Source organism: Solenopsis invicta, chromosome 7 (genome assembly GCF_016802725.1).
Source record: "Solenopsis invicta isolate M01_SB chromosome 7, UNIL_Sinv_3.0, whole genome shotgun sequence".
NCBI classification, from domain to species: domain Eukaryota; kingdom Metazoa; phylum Arthropoda; class Insecta; order Hymenoptera; family Formicidae; genus Solenopsis; species Solenopsis invicta.
In genome coordinates, this window is record NC_052670.1 from 16,121,160 (window position 1) to 16,146,399 (window position 25,240).

The window sequence follows — 25,240 nt, forward strand, 5'->3', positions numbered from 1 at the left end:
TTTTATTATAATACAGTATATCTTATTTACCTGACAATAATCTTCCAAAAATTTAATTTTATTATTCGTTAACCTCTGTAAGTTGCAGAAATCGAAACACTGTTTTACTTTATCTGAATTAATTTTGAAAAATGATACTAATTGAGATATAGAATCAAAGATAGAATTCCATCTATCAGGATAGAAAACAATTTACAAAAATTGTAATTATTTCACAAAAAAATTGATGACCTAAATTTACAAATAAATTTTTCAATACTTTTTACACTTTAGTAAATGCTATATATCTATGTTAAAATATATGCTGTATATGTTAAAAATATAAATTAATCTTTAATTAATTATGAAATTATAAATTAATAAAATCAGTAATAGAATGTCATTTATATAGACACAAAATTATTATACAAATGTTTATTATTTCTTTTAAAATATTATCATAAAAATTAATTTACTTACCACAAAAAAGCACACATGTAATACTTTAACAAAGAAAATTAATTCTGCGCTTCTAGAATATCATACCCAAAATACAGTGGATAATAATGAAATAAATTTTATTAAGCATTTCGGCAGATTAATATTTATTCTACATAAATCTTTATATTTTAGTCCAAATAACAATGTTTTAGGAAGAAAACTATATTTCTACATCTAATAAATGTATAGAAATAAATATACAAACATAGATTTTTTTTACCGTGTGATAACAAGAGTTTTCAAACATACACATATTTCCTTAATTTTGTCGGCCACTTGTGAGGATTGATTTTGGTTATTCCATAATTTAGTCAGTTTTGCAAAGGTAGTTCTGTAAGTCATTATCCATTGCTTTTTCAATATCTTTTACTGCGATTAGATTCAACTAATCACCCTGTGTGCACATATGTGTGATGTAAGTCAACATACACGCACACATGCACACACAGCTAATTTTATTATTGTTACTCCTTAAATAACAAGAAAAACAGAATAATCATCATTTATATTGAAGATATTCATTTTTAAATTTTATTATGGTAACAATAGAAGTTATTATTTAACATAACATTTCTATTTTTTAATTGTATAATACCGCTTTATACAGAATACAAGATTTCATATAGAATACAAAATTTAAATAATATAAATCTCTACTGTCATTTTGTACGAGCTACACAACTTCTGTATTAAGATAAAAAATTAATTAACCTCAGGTGACGGCTGTACGAGTGAATTTTTAATGATTTATTAACTTTTTGTTTGATTTGTTTGTAAAATTTACCTCAGCACCTCTTCTTTTTATGCGTATTTCAAGTCTATAAAAAGTTTTTGTGATTCTGTAACGCTAATTATAACGAAGGTCTTTATAAGCTGTAAATGTTGATAATTCGCGGTAGTTTAACATCCTCTTAAACATGATAAATAACACTTAATAAATTAAGTTTTCGGTAGCTACGGCGTATATGCCGACCATATATTCAGAGAATATATAACGGTAGTATTTAATATTTACGAGATTTTTGTCAGATGTTTTAATTTCATGTTGAGTTAGATTAATGACAGGCAGAGAATTCGCTGGTAAAGTAAAAATATCGTAGAATTCTAATATAATATTTCAAATTTTATCGGAATGTCCCGAGGTAAGCAAAAGACAAGTTTTCTCTTTTAATATTCTAAACGCGTCTTATTTAAAGTTTCTTTTAATATAGAATAGACTGCTTATGCTTCGCGAAAATCTTTAACGTCTTTGATTTTAGAATATAAGTACGTCAGTAATATATTGGTTTATTTAAATCATATTTGTCTTTGTAACTGCTGTAGTGTTATTCTTAAATATCATATAACTAATACGTCCTTTCATTTATTTATATCATCAAGGTAAGTTTTTTTGAATTCTTTTCCGTCTAGAATTAATCCCTTATTTAAAAATACAAAATTTTTGGTTATAAGAAAATCGATAATTTAATCGATACCTAATATTTTTTTATGTTGTACCGGTGAATGACCGTCTAATACATGAAATGTTTGCTTTTTCTCGAATATTTCTACTATTACTCCATATTTAGTTTTTATTGAATACGTTGTTTTATTGAATACACTAGACAATTATTGAATTTATTTTTAATAATTTATAATTTTGAAACTATCTAAATTTGAATCCCTGGATAATCACTGATTACCAGTGGTATACTTGTTTCTGATAAAATGCAGTAATTATTTTAATCTAAGAATTAATAAAAAGTTACTGATAATTATTAAAAAGTTCTTATTGATCATTATACATATTAATAAATACACTTATAGATTTTTTAGTTCAATTCAGTTTATTCACTAATTACCAGTGTCATACTTGAGACTGATAATTAGAATTATTCACTGATAATTAGTGATTATCTATTGATTCAGATTTAGTGAAAACATTTCGTGAATTAAGAATATGTCTGAGCCCATATCTATTAAAAAAACCTTGATATCATTAATTCTGGGTGCTCTGAACGTACGTTCCCTCCGACTTCTTAATCTTCGATCTCTCGTCGTACTGGTCTGGATCCTAATAGATTGCACGTAAATGATGCAATGCTCGATCCGGTAGTCTGCTGAGAGGTTGACGTTCTTGAAAATCTTGTTGACCTTTTTGCTGGTGGAATGTTTTCTTTCTACATTTCTTTTCCTTATGTCTATATCTCGATAATTTTATCTGTAATAATTGCATGCTTTTTTTTTCTTGAATTAAAACCGCGTTTTTGTTGAAGCGGTTTTTTAGATGATTTCTAACGTTGCATTCGTAATATTCTCACTTGAAGTTCTGCTTCGAATACTCTTGCTTTAGAAAATGCCTTGTTTAGTAAATTAAATTCGAAGGAGTAAAGATGACCGCCGATTTTAGGTTTTACTTTACTGTAAAATACCTCGATACTGCCTCTTGCTGATATAATTGCTCTTATGTACATACAAATGATTGCCATGTCGGTACCTTGCGAGTTTACTTATGATCTTGTCACGGAGAAAGCGATTTATAGATTTGCCACTGGATTCATTCTATCGTTTAACATCTATGGAGATGTTTTTTAGACTGTTAAGGCTGAAAGATTTTGAAATCTTCCCTAAAAATATCTTAATTTTTTGTAAAATTGTGATGAGTTTGGTGTAGTGTCCTTTCATACTAAGTTCTTTGCTTTATCATAAATATTGTGTACTGTCTGGGTGCAAAATTGTGCAAAATATATCGTACCTGCAAAAAATTGAGAGCGATACTTTTACCAGTTGTGAATAAGCTGACCACGCTCTTATTTAACAGACTGTAAATATAAATTAATTACATACGTTTTTATTTATTCCACAAAACGTACTTAAAATTATATTTCATAATAGAAAATATTTTTATTCATTTTGTTGTAAACACATTACACTGCAACATGGCTCCAACATTGCAATGCAATCTTGCTAAAGGCGGACATTTTCATCTTGTTATGACATTGTAACATTCAATTACGATATCGTTGCAACTACCTTGCACAATCAATCAACAATATTGAAATATTGCAATATAGCATAGAGATATTTCGGCAATGTTTCTACAATCTTTCTGTGCTGTATGAATTAATTTTATTCATTAAAAGCGGCATGATTTTTTATTTAGTCTTGATAAATGATGGTCAGTGAAAAAACAAGTATTTTGATAAAACCGGAATACATAATATTTATTTTATAAAAGTAATTTCACATAGAAATCGTCCTGTTACACTTAAATACTATATTATTTTTTGTCTTCAGGAAATATGGGAGAACTACGGCGAACACAAAGAGGTTTTTGACAGCAGTCTGGAAATTCTTTTTTGTCGTCCCTGGGCGTAACATACAATGTTGAATCAGGGGGGCAAGTTAATCTTGGACATCTGAAAAGAAACAAACTAAAATTACACTACGAAAAAAAGATTTGATAGAAAACTTACATTAAAATCGTGGTAAAATTTTGTAATTGTTAATGACTCATGACGTAAGACTGATGTAAATTATTTAGAATATATTAATCAAGAGAGAAAGAAAAGAGAAATTTACAAATGTAAAACGTGAAACTTTGAATTATAAAATATTTTCTTGCGATATAGTTGTAGGATTTTCAAAACAAAATTCTAAAAAAACAAGGTGAAATTGAAGCGAACAAAATATTTATTATAAACTCGTAAAAATATGATTAAACGCTTCTTATTTATATAATAATTTAACATTTTACTCGTTCTCTTACTATTCGCTGTTTACTGTTTTCTTTTCAACTTTTTGTTAATAATCTGTTCTATTAAATTTATCTAAATTTATTAATTTAAAGTATTTTGACATTTTTGACAGATCTTATTTAGTTTACACCCCTATAAGTATTATTCATATGCAAGTTTGTTTAAATCTGTAATCTTCATGGGCTTACTAACAAATACGTTGTGCACAAAAAATTGTATACTTTCTCTAATCGCAAAAAAGAAAAATTATATAAAGGGAATTTGAATTTGAAAGAGAGTTTATGTTGTGAATAACCACATAACACAACACACGCATGCACGCCCGCTCAAAATTAAATATCTTCAATGTTGTTATCTGTATATTTAACTCTCGCATTCCATATTGATTAGACAACGTATTACAATCTCTATGCAAGAATCGGGAGTTAATTGCATATTGTACAGTTAAAAATGAATGTTTAGTAATTGCCTAGTAAACATTAAACTCAAAAAACTTGTATAATATTTAAAATAATTTTGATACATATTGTTGTAATTCTTACAATTAGAAAGAACTCTACAACTTTTATTATATTATATCAAAATATTTATATTATTGTGAAAAAATTATATTTGCCTCTTTATTCTTTAATACAGATAATTTTTTCAAGTGATTACTACGTGATCACAATAGAATTCAATTAAAACTATTTAACTTTATATTATTTTTGTTAGATAATAATTAATATTTCTGTTAGGTCTAACTCTGTTATAAGTTTGTGAAATAAAAAAGCGGTGCAGGGATATTTTGTATATAATGATAAATTATGACTTTGATAAATTATGACTTTTTTTACTTACCCGACAATTTTTATTATATCATTCTCTTTACACTCTAAACGCCTGCATGGATAAATTGTATGCGAACCCAGTTCTAACATTTGGCCTCCCCAATGGCAGTAACCTAAAATTCACATTCAGCCATTAAATATTTTGTCGACACACACACATTTTGCTAACAACTCGTTAAAAAATGTTCCAAGCAAGTTGTCTACAAGAAGACTCCTCATTCGAAGTGATATATTATTGCATGAAAGAAAAAACATGCAAACTGAATACAAATTTTGGAATACAGCAATTTTGGAACAACAATTATAATAAAAAATATAATTGTGACAATATTTCGGCAAAATGATGGGAATTTTGTTTAGTATCAGAAGTAAAGATATTATTTTAATAACATACAAACAAAAGTTTAATTCAGCAAATAATTCTGCTATTATTATTATGGCAATATTTTGGAAAAAATTTTTCCACACATAATTATAACTACACTTATGTAAAAAGTACAACAGTCCATGATTCGACGTGTCGCATGATGCTTGTATTGAATCAATTGAAAAATACTTCGAAAACTTTTGGCGTAATTAAAAATTGAAAATAAATAATATTAAATAATAATAAATATTACTTTTTTATTTACCTTTATTAATAAACATTTTGAGCTGTATTTGACAATCAGTAACAGTAAATTTTCAGGGTATAAATCCACATGAACTTTTTTAATGTTTTAATAGGGGAAGTTTGTTATTTTATTTACATCCTGTATATTTATATATGGACATATTTGATGTATAGTTTCTCTTTCAGTAGCAATTGAGTTTTCGAAAAAATACCGACGGCAAAATTGTGTAGTGTGTGAATTCGTTAAGCTGTGCTACACATATGTATGTATAACTTTGTATAGTATCCCGATGATACCTTTTTTTTTGAGCGATAATCTCCTGATCGGTGAATCAACGAATGTGAAATTTTAAAACATACCTCGTACTTGCGTAGTAAAATGAGCTAGCCCGCACATCAAAAGTAGGATCACGTAAACGTAATTCTTCATTTCACTTTTATGCTTAGAGAGTCAGGAAAAAGAGGCGATAATAAATAAAAAAATCGTGACATTTATATATCATTTCTCCTTCCTTCATAGTACCGTAATCTTTAAGAAAATATTTCAGCTTTGACACGAACAAGGCATAAAAAAAAATGTGCGATACTGCACGTGGAGATAGCAAGAAGATAAGAACTAACTGTAAGATGCAACACTTTCAGAGAGCAGATTTGAATAGAAAATACTACCAATTTTTTTGTGGCAAATTGAAAACAAATTGTACACAAAGTCTAAAATATTTGATGATATCGATAAACTGTCGTTAGTAATAAACAAAGCATGCTATGTCAAATCTTGAACTTGCGGACACAGATGATGGCTATGATTCTATTATCAAAATCTGATAAAATTTGTTGTTAATCAACACGCAAATTGTGCACATTTAAGCTACCGGAAATATAATAATTGTAAATATAATAACAAACAGGCAAACTCGTTTATGTTTAATTAATATGCAAAAACAAATTAATATGAATATTAAAATAAGGAACAATATTCTTTAATAGATCTTGAGGTTTATTACAATTCAATAATGTTCGCAAATATTTAAGCGCGGAACATGTTTCGATTTCACTTGATCCTCTTCAAACGACAAGTATAAAATAAATAGTAAATTTACATCATGTTGAGAATAAAATTCCCAGCGAACACAGTTACATAATGGCAATGTTAATAAAATAAAATCGAAAGTAACACGCAATATAACATGCGCGTTACATGTAATGTCCATGTTAGTTGTAATTTCCCACTCATAAGAAAAATAACAGTTACATAACAGTTGTATCATATTTGTTATACAGCCCTGTCGAAAATGTACGATTAAAACCGATAAAAAAAAAAGTAATCCGAATCGATCGGGATTTCTGCACCGAAAATATAGTATTAAAACCGACTGAAAATAAAAACCCAATCGAAACCCAGATAGATTTATTAAAACAGAATACATTAATGTAAATGTAATAAATGTTTAATTTATAAAAAACATTTTTTGTATCTTTTTCGTTAACAAGGATTAAAAAAAGATTAAATTTGAATTAAACATTTTATTTAAGTACAAAATTAAATAACAATACAAATTGTTATTTACACATAAAAATATAAAATTTTATGTGGAACAGCGTTCCACACATACACATCATGTTTGAAAAAAGTGAGAGCAAATATTCGTCTCGAGGTTACAATAAGCAGCTCCTAAAAGTCTCACTGAAGTATGAGCTGGGGAGTCGGCCGCCGTGACGCCTAGATATAACGCATGTGGCCGCACCCGACTCACAAGAAAATCTCCCACGGCGTGGCCACCTAGTGGTGGCGCCAGAACTCACTTGTTAAATCCATTTTAATTCGAAATTACAGAATTTCATAAATTATAATTAAATCAAATTTTAATGCAATGTGACACGTTGAGACGCTAACAATTCTTATGTACCATTTTTAAATAGATATTTTGATAACAACACTATAAATCACGTTAACAAATTTGTAAAATTGTCCGAAAGCTATGTTTTTTTTGGCAATTAATAATTCTTGACAACCGTCAAGAAAAAAATAGTTTCCGAACAATTCTATAAATTAGTAAAAATGATGTACAATGTTATTTTATCAAAATAGCTTTTTATTTAAAAAATAGCACGCAAGAATTTTCAGCGTTTCAGCATATCATTTCTCGCTACTAATGTCAGGATTTTGAAACGTACTCGCTGAGAGTATTTAGGAGTCTTAATGCAAATGAATTAAAATTTTAAAAAATTTTTATATTATGCATTACACTTAAATAATTCACGAAAACGATATTAAAATCAATTACGATTTGTATATAATTAAAACCGATTACTTTTTAATCCGCTCGTGGATTGAACCGATTGAAACAGATTAAAATCAATTAAAAAGGATTCCGTTTTAATCGGTTTTAATTGCACATTTTCGGCAGGGAGGAGTCGTATTAATAATTCAGTTTTATAACAGTTATATTATTAAAATAAAATGTTTGTTATATAAACCTGATAAACGGCAGTTATATGACTGTTATAAGTTATTGGGTTGTAATATCAACAATTCAATTTTACATAACTACAATATTGCTAGAATGTAAAAATTCGTTATATAACATGACACACACAAGTTATATAACTATTACTTACTGTGTTTGCTGGGTTATAATTTGATTGTAAGGCGCTAAAACTGTTAACAACAGTCAAATTTTAAAATAGCTAACAATTGTTAACGGTTGTACTCACTTGTACTCATTTGAGGAAGATCAAATAAGATCGAAACATGTTCCGCGCTTAAACATTTGCCAACATTATTAAATTGTAATAAACCTCCAGATTTATAAAAGAATATTGCTTATTATTTTGGCCTAATACTTATATTAATTTGTAAATATAAACTTTGAAATATTTAATAAAAGGAATGCATAATATAGTATATGTAATATACAAGACAATAATATTTTAATTACGCAATATTCTTGTACTTTTACTACATAAAGACTTAACATATGCGACAAGCAAACTTAGAAAATTATTGCCCGTTTGATTGGCAAAAGCAACAAAACAAATTTTTTATTTGGCTATATTGACATAAATATGGAAAAACCCAAATTGAAAGAAAAAGATATGTAAAAGTGGTCAATTTTTGTCTCCAGGAAGTAAAATTTGTATGTTCTTTAATAGTTTTTAAGCTGCAGAATTACGTAGTGCAATCAGTTTTCCATGATCATGATCAGAGAATATATAAAAATGTGAAAGAAGCGTATGAAATAAGAATGAATATGTTATAAAAATAAGATAATATGCAACCGTTTTTTTACGAAATGTTTTAATTCTTGAAAATCATCAAATATATGATGTATACATTTTGTTGTGATAGAGTTTGAATATAAAAAAATAAACATGTAAAGAAAATAAACCGCTTATACGAGAGCAATAATGTTCATTTGCCAAACGAGAACAATGAAGGTTTAAATTTCTGATGCGCACATTATGTAGTTATTTCACTGTCGTTCAACTGATCTATATATAAAATCCATAGATATAGTGGCTTAGCTTCCAAAATCTCACTTTTTTATAATGCAAAGTCTAAATTTTACAAATTATCATTATTGTTAAATTTTATTGTGTTTTTGTTTTACGCAAAGTAAGTTGTATTTGAAATATCTGTGTTAATTGATTGTTCTAAAAATTATTGTACAATTAGAAAAAGATAAAAATATTTACATAAATCTATTGGTAAATAATCTGTGTTCAACTGTTTTTGTTTATCGCACGATCGTCTTTGGTAGTTAGCAACATTATGAATAACCCAACATTATAAATCGCACTACTTCAATAGGTAAAAGTAAAAGCAAGATAATACTGTTTATTTTTAACTAGATTGTCTTTATGTCCTGAAATTATTACTTTTTATCCAGCAAATTAAAATTAATATTGTTTAAAAATTTCGTATCGTTGTTTGCATTAACACTATCTTTGGCAAGATTTGTGCAGTATTTTTGATATCAATCTTTGGTGATATCTCAGTTCAAAATCTAATATTTCCACATTATCCCAATCAAACATATGACATGTAGTACTGTGTGTTTTGAACTGTCATGGTTTAATTGTCAAGTTTTTCTGTTTAGAAATCCGTGTTGTCAACTGTTTTTTAGTCCAATGTAAGAGAACATTTCAATTTTAACATCATATTTTATATATTAAATTGTTATTCAATTCCTTCGATTTTTTTATGTCATACAATCCTCAAAGTCCCAAACGTACATTTTTAATTTAAAAAATGGCTATCCGACAGTTGAGTTAAGTCTAAGAAATTCTAGAACGTATAATACTTATATAGGATTAAAAATTTATATATGATTTAATTATAAACTGTCAATAATTATCGTCTATGAATTATTATAAAAAATTTTTGAAAGATAATCAACAGAGATAATCAAAACATAAGAATCAACTATAAAATTAAATAACTTTTTGACAATAAATTTGTTATTGCATTTTTTTTATTAAAATTTCAAGCATCTATGACAATTAATTTCATTCACAAGAACGGCATGATAATTTCTACGAACAATAGGTAAGTGATGAAATAAATATTTTGATGAAATCAGGAAACAATATTTATTTATGAGAATATTATGAATATTAAATATTATAACTAATATCAGATTACCCAGTTACTCGAATTCCACAATCCTATTATTTCTTATCATACAATGTTGAAACAGTATTATTGCTAACACAAACAGGTCGTGGACAGCAATTTGGAAATTTTCTTGTTTCATCCCTGGGCATAAACTTATAAACTAATGAACCAGGTGGGCAAGTCATAAAGGGTGGACATCTGAAAAAAAAATAATAAAATTACATTATAAAAAAGAATTCGACAGGAAATTTACATTAGCTTTAAAATTATGATCGAATATTGTGGTTGTGAATGCTTCATTACGAAAGAGTGCTGTTAATTATGTAGATTTTAAAATACTAGACAAGACAAGCGCGCGCTACGCGCACATTACGAAACTTTTGATGTTACATAATTTTATACAAATTTAATGTGACACTATTAACCACTCAATACACAAAGTCAAAATACACGATCTCCGCGATGACAGCCGATCACGAAGTTAGCGCAGCGAGAGAACCAATCGTCATCGCAAAAAAGCAACAACAATTTCGATATATTCGATATATTCTTTACATGCCTTTTTTCAGAAAATGATAATCAGGAGAATATCAGGAGAAAAACAAAAGAGAAACTTAAAGGTAAAATAATAAAAAAACTTATAATTATAAACTATTTTCTTGTGATATATCTGTAAGATTTTGGGTATGGTATTTCGAAAAAATATTATAAAATGGAAATTAAAGGGAAAAAAGTATATATTATAAACTGACAAAAGTACGACCAAAAGTTTGCTTTCTATTCATGTAACGGTTTGACGTTCCATTCGATTCTTTTAACATTACACAATCTAGATATACGCTGTTTACTCTCTTTGTCTATTCTAATAGTCATTTAATCGAATCTAAAGTATTCTGACAGATCTTATTCACACTCATACACATCTCATTCATTTGCAAGTTTACTTAAAGCCGTCAACTTCATGAGTTTTCTAACAAACATTGTGCTCCGAAAAATCATGTATTTTCTTTGATTGTGAAACACAGAGAAAACTCAGATAATATATATGATATATAATTAAAATCTTTTTTACTTACTCTTCAATTGTTATTGTACCATCTTCGAAACACTCTAACAGACTGCATGGACGAAATGTGTGTAAACCCAGATTGAAAACTTGACCATTTAATTGGCAGGTACCTAAAATTCAGATACATATATGAATAAAATCCAAAAATATGTGAAAAAGAATATAGTTAAAGCTTTTATTCCCGCGCTATTGTTGGTATGCGACCACGGTGGTTTGGGAATGACTGTAAGCTAGTTTGCAAATAAGTTAAAAAACCTGTCATTAAAATATCACGGTTGTACATAATTTATGTAACAATTTCTCTTTCCGTATCAATTAAGAATTTTCAAGAAGGTACCAACGGCAAAATCGCGTGGATGGCGAATTTGCTAAATGTGGTACACATATTTATAACTTATCTGAACATAATGATATCTTTTTTTTAGATATAATCTTCTAATCGGCAAATTAATAAATCTAATTTTTAAAAACGTACCTCGAACTTGTGTAGCAAATTGAGCCAGCCCATACATCAGAAGAAAGGTCACGCAGACGTAGCTCTTCATCTCACTTATTTGATTAGAGAGTCAACCAGGAAGAAAAGACGATAATAAATTAAAAACCGCGACATTTATAAATTATTTCTCCCCCCTTCGTGACATCGCAATTTTTAAGAAAATATTTCGGTTTCTGCACGTACAAGGTATAAAGTAAAATATGTGATATCGCATGTGGCGATATCAAGAAGATAAGGATGAAAATATTGAACAGAATATGCTGAGAAACAAGATATTGAAGCGAAACTTGCTAGCTTTGACGCAAATATTAAACAAATTGCACACAGAATCTGAAATATCTGATGCTGTCGGCAAACTGTGAAAAATGTTATGTCAGCAGGCTTTGGTTTATTTTTGACAACAATTTGCCGACATCATCAAATATTTCAGACTGCGTGCAGTTTATTATCGAAGACATCATAAATGTAAATACAATTTTTAAAATAATTAATAAAAGGAATGCATAATGCATATAAGACAACAAAGTATTTTAATACAAACAAATTCTAATACATATGACCGGGAAGTGTATCAACAAATTAAAATAACGAATATGGCGAAAGCAGTTCTTGATTTAATTACTTTTTTGGTATTTACACACATTTTTACGAATCCCTCCTAATCCCAAAAAATAATATTTTATTCGCGTAACATTCTTGTGCTTTTATAAAAATTTAGTGCTTCTAGACCTCTAATAAGAAAAACAATAAAAAGATTAGCATTTAAGTAACATCGAAAGTCATTAAAATTTTTTTATTGCAATAGTTATTGTATTTTACGACTTTATTATTTGTAAACGTTTAGCAGCGTTAAGTTCTTTACATTAAAAATTTTTTATTTCAATAAAATTTTCTCATTATATAGATATACGACCGTTTATGTAATATAAACAAACTGACTAAAAATAGGTTGTAACGGTGCTAGCATGATCTTCGTGCTGAAATAATATTTGTATGTTTCAATTTATTTTGAACTGCGCGTCGTTATTTTCGGTTTCAAACACAGGTTTTTTTTTTAATTAAAACATAATTAAATTAAAAATTAATTTAATATTATTAGTGATGCCAACTTGCATCTCTAAAATCCCTTCATTCCGAAGAAGATTATATTAACTTTGGAACAAATTTTACAAAAAACTGTAAAAGTGATTACAAAACGCTTGACATTTTTGAATTCTTTAGTCATTAATTATCTTAAATCTTAAACTTTTCTAAATTCTAATACCTTTTAAATAATGATTTACAAAGATTTTTTTTAATATTTTTGCACTGAAAATACATATTTGCATCTATTCTACGGATGTTATGATAGAGAAACTGCTGTCAAACTGCTACTACCTGTTCGGTGTCTTATAAGGACTTTACGTTATAAATAGTGCGAAAATCTATTTAACCGTATTTCATTAAAATTAAACATGTCTTGTATGTATTATTGTATCTAGCCATTATCGTGTAATCGTATCAATTTGTTAGTTGAGACTTTAACGAAATTGACGTTCATTTCGAGGAGAGAGGAAAGATACAAACAAACTCGTCGACAGATCGTGATCGACTGTCAATACATAAAGATCTTCATGAATAATGGAAAAAAATACGCAGCAATGACACAGGATAACAACATATGACAGCTTTTTAGAATATATAACTCGACAAGAAATGTAGTTTTTTGTACCAATTTTGACTCCAAATTTTGACTATGTAATTAATTTGTCAATGTTAGAATATTTTTTTTTTTTATATATAGCGGCTGAAGAAAGCCATAATAAGGCTGAACTAGTCCCGCGTTACTTGTAAGAGAAAATATATTTAATTTCGAACAACTAGAATTATTGCTCGTCATTGGCTCGTTTTGACACTAAAGTTTATGAACATACGAGCGACACATAGCATATTATATAGTATCATCATACTTATATGATCATATAAAGATAAAATTCATATCTATATAATATGCTATACATATGATTATATAAAATTTCATAAAATTATATATAAACTTTTTTCCCGGGAAAGTCATAACTTTGATTACAATCAATATTTTTCAACAAATTTTTCCTGTCTCAGCAATGTGACAGTTTAAATGATATTGCCGAAAAATGACCTTAAGCGGAAATAAAAATGTGTAACAAATCTGTTTTTTAAATTAAATCATATCTTCGCAACAAAGTCCTTTTAAGAACTTTAATACGGTGTTTTAAAACTTAAGAGTAACTCGTCTTCTCAGTCCTTAACTCTGTTACAGCGTGGTGACCCTTCACTTCTACGATGTGCGCTTTTTACAATTTACATAAATGTACTTGAAACTTATATAGTTTAAACAAAATAATTTAAAGGAATTCTCATGGCAAGATACTCTCGATGATTTAGCATTGCCTTCCGAGAGGTAGTAATTAAATAAAATCAGAGAACAAACGCACGACTCTTCGGGCCACGATCGCTATTACATAATAATACTTAAAAAAAATAATAGCGTTGTCATTCTTTTTAAAATCATAACTAAGTATATAATAGAAAAATTATACAAAAAACTTTACTTCCGCATTGTTTCAATTCTAGTTGAGCTCTGAAACTGATCAACATGGATTGATAGTGGGAACTTCTAACTCCCCCTTCTCCCTTCCACGAGAACATTTCTTCACACGGTAAGCGGTCAAAATGTACAGTCTCCCAAACTTAGTGACATATTTAAGGGTCCTAGTTCATTTTCTGGAAAAATGCACATCAATAAATTTTTGAACAGTACATGCAGGATTCGAAATCATACTTTATATATTTAAAATTTGGTTTTTGTCGCTCCATTGTGACTATCATAATTACTTTGCAGCATTGAAGCACGTAAAGTTGAATTTTTCGATGTGATTTTGTACGGTTATAACATCCATGTTTAACGTAATTATATAATTAATACTCATGGGTGATAACACTTCGTGATCTTTTTACGTTTCATAGCAGCAGGCGATAAGGAAAGAAACGTGAGTTGAGCATTTTTATTTTACAAATATTAACACGTCCGTTTATTTTGAATATTATGCCGATAAGTAATAATTTTTCGATAGAAACGCGTATGGAGATACAATAATACTTTAACAGATAAAATAGAGTAAACTAAAGGTATGTAAGGTGAAATATACGTTTATATGAATTAACACACACATTACTACGTAATATTATATCAAAATACGAAGGAGAATAAATAAATATATAAAGATAATTTTTAAATTACGCAGTGACTGTAACAGACTATGGCAAAAAGTAACGTTCACAGTTTTATTAAAACCATTAAATGTATTTTACTTTTGCTTCTTGATTTTTCCTTGTATTAAGCACAAAGACTTTGCGTGCTTCTCATAACTTCTTAACATTATTTAGAATATAATTTTGTATTCCTATCTATCCATATGTAGGAGTAGCACATAGGAATTGGTAATTTATTTTTATTTACTTACGCGTAACATGTTTAATTAATGTCGAAGTGCCTAATATGTTGATTTGATTCTCCTTATTCATATCTTCTTGCTATCGCAACGTATGAAAATGCACGTTTTGCTTTCTGCCTTATTCGTGCAGAAGCTGAAATATTCTCGTAAAAAATGAAGGAGGGAGAAACGATATATAAAAAATGATTTTTTAAATTACTATGTCATCTCTTCTTCCTGGTGATTCTTTAAGCAAGAAAGCGAGATGAAGTATTACGTCTGCGAAATTTTATTGTTGACGTGTGGGCTATCTCATTTTACTACGCAAGTACAAGGTACAAGGTTAATTCGCCGGTTAGAATATATTATCGCTGAAAGAAATATTATCATTGTGTACAGATTGCAAAATTATTTAATTATAAAGATATGTAGTACAGTTTGACTGATTTATAAATGATGTGATATTGCCGTTGGTATATTAAAAAAACTAGTTTAACAATAATAAAGTCTAGTTAGTTACTAAGCTATAATAAATAATTTAATACATAATTTTAATTAAGTGTTTGATTAAAATAACCAAATATTACTAAATGTTATTAAATACTAGTACTATGTTTTGTTACTATTAATATAATGATTGGAACGTAATCACGTATTAGCTAATAATGGCGCGGAAATAAATCGTATTTTTCAGATGTTTTTACTTCATTAATATGCATTTAGGTGACTGCCACTACAAATCCAAGGTTTTTAGCGTAGGTACATACACAGCACGTCCCTGTGCGCATTTGACTTGTGATACAAACGGTCAAATAACTTTGGTTACGTAAGTCAAAATGTTAAATATAATTATTTATTATATATAAAATATTTAATCTTGCGTTTAAAACTTAAAATTATATAGTTAAATATAAAACTATATATTGTTTTAATTAAATAATTTTAAGATAATGTCGCTGTTGAGCTAAAGAATGTAGAATGAAAAAACAATGTATTCATATCTATTAATACATCTTTCTTAAGAAAATAAGAGTTCTTTAAATAATTCAGCTGACAAACGATTTTTACGTGTTATATATATTTTCTGTCCAGTACTAAAGTAGCTTCTAGACGTTTAATATAGTAAAATAATATTGCACAATATTCGTTAGAATTTAACATTAAAAACGGCTTCTAAGTGCTTCATATTATCACATAATATTATCGTTTGTAGACTAGCTACATTAAAGGTTTATGTAAAATATTGTGTCAATTAAAAGTTTTTTCTGAAATATATTGCGCAATTTGTAAAATATTAGACTGTGAGTACTATATTACACAATAAAATGCTAGTTTTGACGTTTCATGCTTATTGTTAATATTAATAGACTCCATTAGAAAGCTTATTAAAGTTAACACTGATTAATAATTACTTAATAGTCAATTTTGATCATGTAATTTATTTTGACACTAAAATTATGGGCATCGAGCATCAATATAAAAAATTTATATCATTTAATTTATTTTAAGAAAATTCATAATATAAATTGTGCTCCCGCCCGCGAGATCTAATGACAATGCGGATAAAGTTCAACGTAAGTTTTGACAAAGATGGTTTTAACGTAAATATAAAATATTTTTTATTGTATATTATGAGTTTAAAATCTAATGTTGACATTATCTAATGCAAAAAACGTAAATTTTTAAAATTTTTTAAATTAAAACACATTTTTTTGCCAAAAATGGATATCATTATTGAATTATATGCTTAAAAACCTCTGTAAAATAAAATATTATATCATATTGCCAGACAAAATATAATTGATCTTGAAATTGATAAAATTCAGCTGTATGGGAAACTCTAATTAAAAATACTTCAAAAATTTATATTTTTTTATATTTTAAGTTTATTTTCATTTATTCGCCCCTTTAAATCCAAATAACAATTTATTTGCATTTTACGTTGAAAAATAATGAGATGTGCTTAAAAAATTTTTTAGTCAAGCAGAAACAATAGAAAAAATAGACAAAGATAATATTAATTCATTATATCTTTTTTGTTTAGGAGACCTATTGGAACAAACGCTTAGATACGTCCAATATTTTTCAATATAGAATTACCAGATAAAATTTGAACCAAATCAAGCTTTTGTTCCAATAGTTCTCCTGGACGAAAAAAATTTTAAGTTAATGAATTAGTATCTGAACCAAACTTTATCTGGTAATTCTATATTGAAAAATATTGAACATATTCAAGCGTTTGACCAGGATACAGTCACTGTAACTCTTTGTTAGATTTTATTTTATTTTTTTATTTAAAATACTACCATTTGGGTTTTTTTAAGTAGTTGTAAAAAAATTATTTTTCGAGAAAACATGTCCTGTATTTATAAAATTTACAGTTATATACATATATATATATATATATATATATATATATATATATATATGTATGTATAAATTATAATTTTATATAAATATATATACACATATTTTTTTCAAATTGAAATTTAGAGATTTCATATATTTTTGAAAAATACATATCGTTTGGGTATTATTTAAAACAAAATTAAAAACATTATCACTTAGATTTTGATAGAATAGTTTTTTATTCATGGAGCACATATATCGGCCGGATCTTTTCTATCCGTATAGATAATGGCAAATATTGAAGATATCTATTTATATCTTACCGTATGTGTACTATGTTATAGTTAAATTGCGTTATAATTACAATATAATTATTTTATTTTAACCAAAAATCTTATAAAATAGCAATTAATTAGTTCCGTACTTTTGAAATTTAAATACAATTAATGATTGGAAAATAGGCTAATGAGAGTCAGCGCGGGTCAAAGAACCAGACAAAGAGACTTGAGTGCTTCCCGTTTTTGATAATTGATGACGGCTTTTATTTCTATTGCCTGTACTATTTTTAGTTGCACTGAAAATGACTCCAAAGCAAGTTGAAACGTTCGTTTTGTAATTTTAAATTGAATAAATGATTCAATATCGATACTCGTGATTGCGCTCTTTGACCTGCGCTGACTCTCATTAGCCTATTTTCCAATCATTAATTGTATTTATAAAATAGCATTAATATATTATTAATAAATAATTAACAACGTTCCTTATGTCATAACAAACTTGCATAACTATACAAGATTTTATCATGATTTTATTGTTAATGTAAATTTTCTGAGAAATCTTTATTTCATATCTAATTTTATTCCGTTTCTTTCCAGATGCTCCAGATTTTCTTGTGGATTACATTACAAAAATGTTGGTTACACATCCATCGATGACAGCAAAAAATATCCACATTGTTGTCCACAACCGATTTGTGAGCTTGATACTACCAAATTCCAACACTATTATCCGGATAGTACAGAGAATCTGAAAAGAATTATTTTTTAATTATTCGAATTATAAAATAAATTTATTTTCCGTTTCATTTTAATTCTAAAAACATTCTTACAAATTTCAAAAAATTTCATTTTTATATCAAAAAGAGCAAGTTTTCAAATTCGAAAAGAAATTTTTCTAAGAATTGTCATAGAAAGCAAAATAATTTTTAAATAGAATACCAAAGCAAACACAAATATGTAACTTTCAGGAATATTGTATTTTTAAAATAATTATAATTTTTACACAGAATGATACATATTGCCTCCAAAGTTTGCATTTGCTCTGCAATTTTGTATGCAGTTTTTCATTGATTTCTTTGCTAATATGATTTACTTTCTCTGATATCTTTTCACAAACCATTTTTACAAAGAAAGAGCAAATATACAATTTCTTTACGCTTACTAAAGGCGCACTTAATGCTTTCTATACGTGTAAGCATCATTTGTTCTTGTTCAACATTTGATAACAAGAATGAAATGATCCCAAAAGCGTTGCAAATGATAAGTGTAACTGTACCTTATGAAATCCTTTCTAATTTACTCTATCTCGTGGCAAACTTCTGTACTTAAATCTTTTATAACATGATTAAAAAATAAGATAAATTTTAAAAAACTTATTTCTTAATGAATGAATAATATAATTCATTCATAACTTCTAATCAGAATTTCAAGATAATATTAATTTTTCTTACAAAAACTTTCAAACATTGTATTATAAAAAAGTTTTTTTACATTCTAAACCACAATTATTTCGAATCTAACGCGCTAGTGTCGTTTGCTTCATGGCATCGTTGTCAACATCTAAAAATTTATAAAGAATATTTTGTTCGATCCAAGACAATTAAAAAAATTTCTTTTCGTAAACTCGTATTATTTTTTAACACATCAAAGTATCTAACGTTAAATTTTTTAAAGTGATTTTGAAAACACTTGTACACAATAAAAGGGTTATATTTAGTTGTAAATTTAAAAAAAAAGTTATGTTTTGAATTTTTTCATATTTTCTCAAAGTACATACGTTTAAAAATATTCTTTATAATTTTCGAATCATACCCACAAAATTTGATGTTATGTGAATTTAAAGTATACTGGTTTGACAACGTATATTGCACGTCATTATAGGTCATTATAGGCTTGTGTTTCTTCAAGGTTCTTCATTACATATCAGCTAAGGAATCGTTGCAGATACCTTGAGAGATACCTTGAAAAATATATTTACAGATTATTTATTGCATTAAATTTCCAATTTTAATAAAATTTGGTGTGAATGTAGAGGGAGTAAATACATAAATTTAGAAATTTTCGTTTGTGACTAAAAAACAGTTTGAAAGGCAAAACCAATCTTCAAATCTTTTTCGCCTTTTTTTTTTTAATTCAATGACACTATAAATTTTTTTTTATAAAAATTATTTTTAATATCTAAATTAACTTAATTTTAATTGTATTAAAAACTCAATTTTAATTGTATTACAAATTATTTTTATTACTTTTTTTATTCAAGTAAAGCATACAGTCATTAGGTACATGCCTATTAGGCTACTAAGAAATGAAACTCTTACTTCAATCGAGGTAACTTTATATCAAGTACGTAATACTTGAAAAGGCGTGTAGAATCTCCCCCCCCCCTCCCCCTCTGCAGTATCGCCAACTTAATCTCTAGAGCTTTCACATCAATAATTATAGTGCTATCATGTTAATCTATCTCTTATTACTATAAAATTGTAATAAAACTATACAAGGATACATATGCTTAATACAAAACTAAACTTAATCTAGGATAAATCTAATAAAATTACATTAAGTTGCTGTACTACTCTATAGTTGATTCAGTTAGAATAACAAAACAAAATACAATACAATAAAAGAAACTATATAATAACATATAAAACGGATCAGAATAACCCAGTAAACGAAAATGTATTGAAAATTTGTTATCCATTTCAATTCATTTGAATACATTTTAAATTAAAAGACAGCAATTAAGTCATTTCAATTCTATGTTATAAATTAAAATGAATTGCGTAGCTACCAAAAAAATTTCTTTTGCATTAAAAAAAATAGGAATCACTACATTTCAATACCGTTTTATAGATTAAAATGGATTATGTGGCATGCATAACTTTCTTGGATTGAAAACAATAGAAATCCCGAAATTTCAATCTCACTTCACGAATTAAAATAAATTTACGGAATCTTTAAGCTTTAATTAGACAGAAATGAATTTATGTGGTCATTGCCAAATCCAAATTCTTATTATAATTTTTTAAAATCCATTTCTGGCCATTTTTTTATTTTTTAAATTTATATCCGTTTACTGGAAAGAAAATTACGGGTCTTTTGCATTAGTTTAAACAAATAAAATTATCCGGATATATACACAAAGTAAGAATAAAAGCGCATACATAAATAGGAAATAAATACCATTCACAGTAGCCTTTAAATACATGACTAAATTTATTTACTAATGGAACATATAAAATTTCCGAAGTCGTAGATGTCAGAAATAGGAAGTAACTCGTTATTTGTAATGAAGTTAAAGTTGTTCTTTTTTTGGTAATTGTAACTTTACTTTATTACTTTTTTCCATCTGTAATTACAACTTAGTAACATTTTTTGAGTAACCAATAACTAAATTAATAAATTACTTTTATATAGCTACTTTAGGTACTTCAAATTTATTTGTCAACTTAGGTTGTATTCGGAATTTTCACTAAACTTTTAAAATAATGTATTCTTTCCCAGTAGTGTTATTACAGAACCATATACATATATCCCTAGACAGCACACATGTCCAAAATCGAGACACAAGACGACTTAAAAACATTTTAAAAATATATCTCAGCATAACATAGCTCAAAGACACCCTTTAAGTTGTTTTAACATATCTAATAACCCAATTTTGAACATGGCGTTGTCCGTTGGCGTTATTCTTTTCTTTTCGTGCAGTACTTGTTCTACTTCGTATATTGCCTATCACTGTGTACTGCATAATTTTTTTTATTTTTTAAATTAAAATTGTATAATATGTAAACGTAAATTAATATTTTTTAATTATCCTTATCAATGTTACTTAAAATGGTTTTGAATGTAACAACAAGTTCTAGTCTTACCCTTGAGAAAAATTTAAATTTAAAACACAGCATACTCTCTCTCTCTCTCTATATATATATATATGTGTGTGTGTGTGTGTGTGTGTGTGTGTGTGTGTGTGTGCGTGCGTGCGTGCGTGCGTGCGTGCGTGCGTGCGTGCGTGCGTGCGTGCGTGCGTGCGTGCGTGCGTGCGTGCGTGCGTGCGTGCGTGCGTGCGTGCGTGCGTGCGTGCGTGCGTGCGTGCGTGCGTGCGTGCGTGTGTGTGTTTGTGTGTGTGTCAATATAGACATGCTTCTTTCATAATTAAAAATACCTTACTAGGGTACTTTTCAACAAATGACAAATTAAAACAGAAGTAATTTTATCCTTTTCCCTCACTGAATTTTAAGCAATAGTATCTCTACATGTGACAATATATTTCAATATAAATAAATTAACTGAGTAATATTAGAAATATGAATCTAGTAATTAACTTAGCAATGCTCTAAAATATTACAAGAAAAACGAAAAAGTAACTGAAAAGTAATAATTTACCTTTACTTACTTTTTGAGTAACTATAATTGTAACAAAGTACTTTTAAAGCTAATAACTTGTAACGGTAACGAGTTACAGTTGTTTTATGAAAGAAAAAAACTGTAATTACATTTACGAAGTACTTTCTCAACCCTGCCTGGTATCACAGTCAAGTGTAGCTAACAGTATTCGATACAGTGAGGAAGGAACTTGCACGCTTCGACCAAGACGCACTACAGCTTCTTGCATTGTTTCTCAAAACCTATACTTTTCCAACAAACGTGATGCGGTATTTCTTCGATATCGATATTACATCTTGCAAACCAAAGATTCAACAATACGAAACCGACAGAAGCTTTTCGCAAGAGACGTATGCCCAATGGAGCCTGTTTATCGCAATTTATCGCCCTTTTTTTTTAAATCAAATTTCTTAAACCACGTATGGCGCTTTTCAATGAGAATTCTGCTCTAGCTTTACTTTTCTTATACTTTTATAAAATTAAAACGTACATCCGTAATTATGTATAATTATATAATTGTAATATGATTACATGAAATTATGTGCAAGCATATATAATAAATATAATTATATATAATTACAAACACAAAATTTTTTATCGGCTTCAGCTATATTAACACCTACATGACACATTCGCGTCAATCACATTTCATTATGCGTATTGAAATTGCCACCAAAAATAATCTTGCCAACAAATTAAGGAAAAAAGTTTTTTCATTTCAAAATTATTATAAATTCATCATTAACAGGACGGTAATACAACACAAGATTAAGTTTCTCACCATTAATGTAGATTACAATCGCGCATACCTCTATTTTGTGACATATATATTTAGTACTCTTCTATGCTTAATACTATTATGTACAGTGATTAGAACCTGTACAATTAGTTCTGTCCTTCCTCACTGTATTAAAATCCCTCAACTTGAAATTCTTGTTTGACATTAGCCAGGTTTCTGAAATTAAAAAGATATTAAATTTTTTGCCATGGTCAGTTAATTTATTGTATCTTGACATTATAAATTTAGTATTCCATTGATCTATTCTCAAGGAATTAATTTTATTTGTTCGATCCATTACCTTTAACTTTCCTGAGATTGTTCGTTACATGCAAATCTATAGTTTTTTTAATTCTTTCACATAAAAGTTCTACATCCGGATCTGATAAAATTATCTCTATAATGTTACATAGCTGATCTTTAACACTGCCTTTAGTTTCTTTTAAAACTGCCAGTCTATATGAAGCGTTCTCTTCCAGTGTTCCCTGAATCATTCTGCGATTAACACCCGTAAATCCATCCCTGGACAGAAGGACGGAGAAATCTCTCGGTGTCCTGTTTGGCACACTCCTCTCAGGTCCATCAGCCCTCTCCACAAGAGACTGAGCTTCGAGAAAAGGAAGGTTGTTGTATGCCATAACTCTGGCAATCTCATGGTGTTTCTTATATACATGACATTCACGATCTAAAGTGTCGTGTGGGCCTCCACAGTTTATACATTTTTTAACCGTTGAACACAATTCTTTCCGCGTAGATTGGTGGTTCCCGGCGCATGTCAGACAAGCAGCCGGGTTTTTGCAGACTTTGCTAGCGTGGCCTATACGTCCACAATTAAAACATACACGTACCGGCTGTATAAACGGCTTTACTGATATAACAGCTTTTAGGATTGACACCTCCTCGGGGATAAAATCACCTTTCAACTCCATACAGACTGTTTCTGAATCCTCCATTTTTCCGGTATTTTTATTGCGCCGCTTCAGTCTAAATAGATTTGCTATCAAGAGGTTAGAATTTTCTTCCTCGATGATTTCCTTGATTTCTACCATAGACATATCATAAGGAATCTCCTTGATGACTACCTTCCTGCTGATCTTATATTTTGGAACGAAAGCTGTTATCTCCAGATCTTGCACCATTTTGTTCGTGATCGCACTGTTCGCCTGTGTTCTCGACGAAAACGTCGCTTTCCAAATATCTTTGGAGTATTTCGTAACTTTGTCAAATTTTACATTACATTTCTTGAGTTTCTTGGAGAGCTTAATCCGTGTCCCATTGGTTGACTTAATGCGAAAGTACACGATAAAAGGTTCTTTCGAGAAAGCGTCGTACTTGAAATTTCTTGCAGTTTCCATCGAATTTGTCTCGCCTTTCATATTTTTAACCAGCGCACCGTTGTCCGTTCCGCTTGCACTACCTTGTACACCCAGCTTGTTACTCTCGAACGTTTTCAACGGAGAGTTAGCTGTGGAATCTTGCATCTTGATCTTGTTTCTTGCGCCTTTAATAACACGAGGAGATTTCTTATTACCATCGTTCAGGATTGATACAGCATCTTCGTCCATTGTCGGGTGACTTTTCTTATTCGAATTCTGCATCTCTACATCATCATGTTCCTCGTGTTATCATCTTCCAGAGGTTAATTATAAAACAGAGCTGGTACTAACTTCTTTAAGGAGATAGCCACGTGCTCGCCGGCCGGCAAGCCCTCGACGTCAAGGTTAGAATCGGCCACTACTACCGTCCCACACGCACAGCTGACGCGAGAAGGACCGGTAGCTCCTTCCAAGGAACTAGAAAAGAGGATTTAAAAGTGATATCTACACAGATATTACTATAAATACGCCGCACAAAATGGATATCAGTAAAATTGGCTGAGAGAAAAGGCGCAAACATTCGCTTGTCAACAATGCTTTACCGAAATATAGTATATAGATGTTAACGTTATCTACAAGACATTCTTCGTACTACCTCGCAGTTTCATTCTGTGACTGTGAATTAACCAACTGTGCATACAAAAAGTGTCCATTGAAGATACCTACTATTTCGACAGTTAATATGTTATTTCAACATTTTATCTCCAGTTCTTTAAATCTAAACTTTAAGGGGATGCTAAAGTCGTCCTTTTTTACCGACCGAACGTTAATTTTCGGG

General features: G+C 28.7%; 4 protein-coding genes across 7 annotated transcripts; 1 reads left to right on the top strand and 3 right to left on the bottom strand.

The window, feature by feature from the left end:
• Positions 1 to 3,656: 3,656 nt before the first annotated feature.
• LOC105199526 lies at positions 3,657 to 6,131 on the bottom strand. Its single transcript, XM_011166670.3, has 3 exons — positions 6,021 to 6,131; positions 5,058 to 5,160; positions 3,657 to 3,878 (listed from the first exon to the last, which is right to left on the bottom strand). Exons 1-3 carry the CDS (start codon positions 6,088 to 6,090, stop codon positions 3,740 to 3,742), a joined length of 312 nt encoding a protein of 103 aa, XP_011164972.1. The 5' UTR covers positions 6,091 to 6,131; the 3' UTR covers positions 3,657 to 3,739.
• A 3,988-nt stretch (positions 6,132 to 10,119) lies between these two features.
• LOC105199527 lies at positions 10,120 to 11,947 on the bottom strand. Its single transcript, XM_011166671.3, has 3 exons — positions 11,823 to 11,947; positions 11,355 to 11,457; positions 10,120 to 10,476 (listed from the first exon to the last, which is right to left on the bottom strand). Exons 1-3 carry the CDS (start codon positions 11,890 to 11,892, stop codon positions 10,332 to 10,334), a joined length of 318 nt encoding a protein of 105 aa, XP_011164973.1. The 5' UTR covers positions 11,893 to 11,947; the 3' UTR covers positions 10,120 to 10,331.
• A 3,574-nt stretch (positions 11,948 to 15,521) lies between these two features.
• LOC113004774 lies at positions 15,522 to 18,737 on the top strand. The gene is made up of 3 exons (XM_026139080.1): positions 15,522 to 15,633; positions 16,022 to 16,124; positions 18,523 to 18,737. The coding sequence occupies exons 1-3, from the start codon at positions 15,564 to 15,566 to the stop codon at positions 18,692 to 18,694; spliced, it is 345 nt and encodes a 114-aa protein (XP_025994865.1). The 5' UTR covers positions 15,522 to 15,563; the 3' UTR covers positions 18,695 to 18,737.
• On the bottom strand, positions 17,873 to 25,024 carry LOC105199528. 4 transcript variants are annotated; one of them, XR_003269216.2, is made up of 4 exons: positions 23,388 to 25,024; positions 23,118 to 23,263; positions 19,738 to 19,885; positions 17,873 to 18,673 (listed from the first exon to the last, which is right to left on the bottom strand). XR_003269216.2 is itself a non-coding variant. In XM_026139079.2 (3 exons), exons 1-2 carry the CDS (start codon positions 24,682 to 24,684, stop codon positions 23,166 to 23,168), a joined length of 1,395 nt encoding a protein of 464 aa, XP_025994864.1. In that variant the 5' UTR covers positions 24,685 to 25,024; the 3' UTR covers positions 17,873 to 18,673; positions 23,118 to 23,165. The 4 variants fall into 4 exon arrangements, 1 of the variants encoding a protein (XP_025994864.1); XR_005575199.1 differs by having other exon boundaries at positions 19,742 to 19,885; positions 22,419 to 23,263; XR_005575198.1 differs by having other exon boundaries at positions 22,419 to 23,263.
• Between the last annotated feature and the right edge of the window lie 216 nt (positions 25,025 to 25,240).

Coding starts and splice junctions, on each gene's coding strand:
- LOC105199526 (XM_011166670.3), bottom strand. CDS start 6,090: ATGAAGAATTACGTTTACGTGATCCTACTTTTGATGTGCGGGCTAGCT. Junction 5,161..6,020: donor TTTTACTACGCAAGTACGAG/GTATGTTTTAAA, acceptor TGTGAATTTTAG/GTTACTGCCATTGGGGAGGC. Junction 3,879..5,057: donor GATATAATAAAAATTGTCGG/GTAAGTAAAAAA, acceptor GTTTCTTTTCAG/ATGTCCAAGATTAACTTGCC.
- LOC105199527 (XM_011166671.3), bottom strand. CDS start 11,892: ATGAAGAGCTACGTCTGCGTGACCTTTCTTCTGATGTATGGGCTGGCT. Junction 11,458..11,822: donor ATTTGCTACACAAGTTCGAG/GTACGTTTTTAA, acceptor TCTGAATTTTAG/GTACCTGCCAATTAAATGGT. Junction 10,477..11,354: donor GGTACAATAACAATTGAAGA/GTAAGTAAAAAA, acceptor TTTTTTTTTCAG/ATGTCCACCCTTTATGACTT.
- LOC113004774 (XM_026139080.1), top strand. CDS start 15,564: ATGAAGTATTACGTCTGCGAAATTTTATTGTTGACGTGTGGGCTATCT. Junction 15,634..16,021: donor TTTTACTACGCAAGTACAAG/GTACAAGGTTAA, acceptor ATATGCATTTAG/GTGACTGCCACTACAAATCC. Junction 16,125..18,522: donor GGTCAAATAACTTTGGTTAC/GTAAGTCAAAAT, acceptor GTTTCTTTCCAG/ATGCTCCAGATTTTCTTGTG.
- LOC105199528 (XM_026139079.2), bottom strand. CDS start 24,684: ATGCAGAATTCGAATAAGAAAAGTCACCCGACAATGGACGAAGATGCT. Junction 23,264..23,387: donor CAATCTCAGGAAAGTTAAAG/GTAATGGATCGA, acceptor TTTTAATTTCAG/AAACCTGGCTAATGTCAAAC.